The sequence below is a fragment of the Galeopterus variegatus genome, unplaced genomic scaffold (assembly GCF_000696425.1).
Source record: "Galeopterus variegatus unplaced genomic scaffold, G_variegatus-3.0.2 Scaffold9643, whole genome shotgun sequence".
NCBI classification, from domain to species: domain Eukaryota; kingdom Metazoa; phylum Chordata; class Mammalia; order Dermoptera; family Cynocephalidae; genus Galeopterus; species Galeopterus variegatus.
Window position 1 is genome coordinate 18,939 of NW_007735754.1, and position 5,044 is coordinate 23,982.

Below are 5,044 nucleotides of genomic sequence, written 5' to 3' on the forward strand. Positions count from 1 at the left end.
ACACACACACACACACACACACACACACACACACACACACACACACACACACACAATAAATTAAATTAAATTAAATTAAAATTTTAAAGTATCTTTTATGCTTAGACTAACTCCGGACACACACACACACACACACACACACACACACACACACACACACACACACACACACTAAATTAAATTAAATTAAATTAAAATTTTAAAGTATCTTTTATGCTTAGACTAACTCCGGGGTTCTTTTATTTGCAGCCAAGAGTCCTAACCAATACATCTATACCTAGAAAAAAAAGATGAAATCTGCTTAAGAAAAAGGAGGAGATGCAGACTAAATTCCCTGTTGCTGTCAGAGGAAATTGATTAAAACATGCCACAAGTGAACAGCCTGGACGTTGTCTACTGAATCAGTATTGGGAGTCTTTCCCAGAAACTCCTATCAATCTGCTTTTTTTCTTTCCCAGGATTTGATCCTTTTTGATCCACATACATATGAAATTATGTTTTTGTTTGCTTTTGTTTTTTTTTAATTTTATAAAGTTTACTAGGAACCAAATGTGAGGATTGAACCAGGAAACACCATCTAACAAAGTCAGAGAAGTGCTCCTGAAATTAGGTTTTATTACAGAATTTTGTTTTTTTTTAAAAAAGTACATAGTAGGTGCTTCAAGGGTGACATGCAATCACAGTTCTGAAGTCTTTATAAACAGTGTCTTTACTTCAGGATTTTTAAAGACAGAGGAAAGGCCTGAAAAGGATGAGGCAGGGATTGCTTGTTTTCTCCAAAGATCTTTCTCAAGGAAAAAACATGGTTTTGATTTTAATGACATTAAATAAGAATTTGGCAAAGAAGAAAACAAAACAAAGCAAAACAAAACAAAAGAAGAAAATGTTATTAGCTTCAGGTGTTAATACAGAAGCATAGAACAGAAATGTTCATCTCCCTCCCTCCCCCATGCCACCAAATCATTGACTTAACAATACAATTTTTTTTTTGGCCCCGGATGAAAAGAAAAAGAGGTTTGAAAATCTGAGTATTTATTCTAGACTCTTTTAACCCTGCACAAGTCACTTAACTCTAAGGACCCAGAGAACTGATTCCCTTCAATCTAGCACTTGCTCTGACCATAGAGGGTCTCATGCCTGGATTATAATATTTTCATTTATTTTTGTGCCTCACATCAAGTTTTTTTCTTTTCTTTTCCTCACATCCATTTTGACTATACTTAGAAGAATGAGGTGGCAAAATCTAAAAGCTGTTCTCTAAAAAGGGATCCAATGACAGAGGTTCCAACATTTGGCCTTTTGTGTCAGTAGCACAAGGACCCGCCTCCGTCAGATGCCCAGGGGGGCGCATGAAAGGGTAAACTTTGCAGGGGAACACAGGCTCTCTGTGCACAATTCAGCCCAGTCAATAGACTGGAATGTGCTGTGTGGGACGAGGTGGGCGTCCTCCCACACAAATGGCATTCTTGAGAGAGAACCTACCTGGATTGAAATAAAAAATAATATTTAATAAATCCTGGTCTCCCCACGTGATGGCATTCTTGTACTTCTGGTACAGAGGGTACAACATGTCCTCCCAAGCCAAGCCTGTTGGAATCATGCTGTTCTGGAAAAGAGAAAAACCATCAGAACAGCTGAGGCAAAGCAAATACATCTCGTCCACTGAGCAGTAATGCAGAGGGACTGGTTTTCTTTCCTTCAGCGGAATGTAGCAAATAGAGGAGGGGTCCTGCTATCCTCAGGGTATAGGATGAAGCGAAATTAGGGCCGCAGACTGTCGTTTTGCCAGATGGACACATGGATACTAGATGGATCAGGAACTGGTAGTTGGGCCTCTAATCTCTGCTCAGAAAATCATGCCTGAAATTGAATCTTTCTTAGGCTTATTTCTTATCTGTGAAGTGAAGGAACAAAATACGGATAGCAGAATTAAAGTATCTTAAGGAAAAGCACCTTTCCTTGTTTTAAAGTAAATATTTATTTTTAGAATAAAAGCAACACATTCATAGACTAAGTATTCAAACAGCCCACAAAGGTATAAAATAAAAAAGTAAAAACATTCTTCCTCCATTCTCCTCCAAATCCCATTCCCACTTTTCCCAGAAGCATCCATGATTAACAATGAATGGTCTCTTCTGGAAATTTCTAAGGCATAAAAGTGATCACACTCTTCAGTCATGATGTGCTGTATTTATATATTTTTAACTCCATATTTCTTAGAGTTCTTATTATATCACCTAAAGATTAACACATTCTTTCAGTAGGAGGATTTTTTTGGACCAGTTCTATACTGATGTTCATTTAGTTTCTTTCCAGTTCTTTGCTAGGATAAAAGACGAGCCCATGAACACCCTTGTATGAATACCTGTGTACTTATGTAAATACATTCATGGGGTAATTCCAAGAAATTGTGCACGGTCTTTGAAGACTTGAATATGCACAGAGTTCAGACATTATGGAATTCAGAAATGCAACATAATATTCCAGAATGGTAACTCTGGATGAAGCTTTAAATTCCATAGCCATCTGGGCTTTTCCTGAACAAATAAATACTCCATAACTTTCCAAATACTTTTCTCTGGCCCCTTCCATCCTCACCTGCAGGCCACCTATTTCTAAAATCAGCACATTGACACCCCAGGAATGTCACTATTGAAAAGTCTAACTGCCAAACTGTAAATAAGCAATGCCAAAACACTTTGTTACCTTGAACTGGGCACTTCTTATTCGAGTTAAATTCATTAACATGACTCCTGAATTAACTCCTGCAGAGCCATAGAAAGGGTGCCGTGCAAAGCGGCTGTACCAGCCAATCTTCGGGATTTCATGCTCTGGGGCCATGGCTGCAAGCTGGGTGGAATTAAATTGTCTCAGAAGCTTCCAGATGTCATCGACAGGTCTCAAAAAGAGAACATCGGTGTCCACGTAGAGAAGTGAGTCCACATCTTTTAAAATCACCTTTATGAGTAAGCGACAGGAGACAAAACAAAAACAGGTCAGAAACAAAGGAAGTGGCCTGAAATGTAAATAATGCCACCAATTCTCATTGGTTAATGTTGAATTCCAAAAGGGGTGCCACTCTTAATTCCCTTTCTGCTCTTCTCCTTTGACTGGAGGGATAAGTGTCAATCAAGAAGTGAATAAATCTTCATCTAGATTGGCCCAATGCCAGGACCCTAAACTGTATCTGATCAGGGTCGACAAAAGATGAAAACATCAGCAAATGACTGTGGCTCTCTCTTCTTCTTCCATTCTCCAATAAGGCCATCTGCCTGTCTTTCTCAGTCTTTCCTTTGAATAGCCAGGTTAGTCATAAGAAAACTTGTTTTGTTTTTTGGCAGCTGGCTGGGATGCGGATCTGAACCCATGACCTTGGTGTTTGTCTTAGGGTTGTGCTCTAACCAACTGAGTAACCGGCCAACCCTGGGCATTAGAAAACTTGAAGTGGACAATCTCTAAACCAGCTCATGCCAAGCTTTGCAGGTAAATACTCTGTCTCTGGAGACAGTTCTTCTAGTGTTGTTGAGTATGGCTCTCCATCTTTTGAAATGATGTTTTTAGCTAAGATTTGGATTTCGGAACAGGCAAAGCCAGCTTTGTTTGTATATCAGGGACTGGCAAACTTTTCCCTCTAAAGGGCCAGATAGTAAATATTTTAGGCTCTGTTGCAACTACTCAATTCTGTTGTGGTAGCACAAAAGCAGCCACTGACAACATGTAAACAAATGAGAGAGTGGCTGTGTTCCAGTAAAACTTTATTTAGGGACACTGAAATTTGAATTTCATATAATTTTCAGATGTCACAAAATATTCTTCTCTTGATTTTTTCCAGCCATTTCAAGTGTAAAAGCCATTCTCAGCTTGCAGGCTGTGGTTTGCTTTTATCTCTGTGGTAGATCATTCAAGCCAGCACCTTAGGTAATTGTAACTGTTTAGCTTACCAGAACTTTGCCCTGGGGTTTGAGACTTCAAAGCCTTAATTAGTAATAGTGTTATTTGCCTTGTTTTGCTTAACCAAGGAAGGATTTGAATCTTCCTAGATCCCTGGCCTACTACCATCCTACCATCATAATAACACTCACTATGGACTGAACATTCATATATCGAAGTCCTAACCCCCAATGTGATGGTGTCTGGAGATGGGGCATTTGGGAGGTAATTAGGTTTAGTTGAGGTCATGAAGATGGGACCCTCAAAATAGGATTAGTGCCCTTATCAAAATCACATTGAGATATCGTCTCAGCCCAGTTAGACTGGCTATTATCAAAAAGATAGAGAATAACAAATGCTGATGAGGATATGGAGAAAGGGGAGCACTCCTACACTGCTGGTGGGACTGTAAATTGTTATAGCCATTATGGAAAATGGTATGGAGTTTCTTCAAACAACTACAGATAGAACTGCTATAAGATTCAACAATCCCACTGCTGGGTATATACCCAGAGGAATGGAAATCATCATGTTGAAGGGATACCTGCACTCCCAGCTCTATTTACAATAGCCAAGAGTTGGAACCAGCCTAAATGTCCATCATTGGATGACTGGATAAGAAAAATGTTGTATATATACACAATGGAACATTACTCTACCATAAAAAAGAATGAAATACTGTCACCCACAGCAACATGGATGAACTTAGAGAAAATTATGTTAACCAGGCACCGAAAGAGAAATACCATCATTGGATGACTGGATAAGAAAAATGTTGTATATATACACAATGGAACATTACTCTACCACAAAAAAGAATGAAATACTGTCACCCACAGCAACATGGATGAACTTAGAGAAAATTATGTTAACCAGGCACCGAAAGAGAAATACTGCCATGTCCTCACTCATAAATGGGAGCTAATAAAAACACAAATAAATAAAAAAGAAAGAAAGATACAACAATTACAATAATTTGTTGAACTTTCAAAAGGAGAGAACAGAACTGAAGTTATCAGAGGTGGGCAAGTGGGAAAGGAGGGGGGGTAAGGGTGAAATAGTCTTAAACATGGTCTATTTCAATATTTAGGAAGGTCTTCCTCTTTATGAATTG

The 5,044-nt window shown here is 38.7% G+C and overlaps 1 protein-coding gene across 1 annotated transcript in view; it reads right to left on the minus strand.

The window, feature by feature from the left end:
- The window catches only part of GXYLT2 (glucoside xylosyltransferase 2), a 61,960-nt gene that overhangs the window by 14,586 nt on the left and 42,330 nt on the right, over window positions 1–5,044 (minus strand). The window contains exons 4-5 of the mRNA XM_008593781.1: window positions 2,707–2,958; window positions 1,483–1,606 (exon numbers count right to left, since the gene is read on the minus strand). Of these exons, the coding sequence (XP_008592003.1) occupies window positions 1,483–1,606; window positions 2,707–2,958 (376 nt within the window). The remainder of the gene's footprint in view (window positions 1–1,482; window positions 1,607–2,706; window positions 2,959–5,044) is intronic.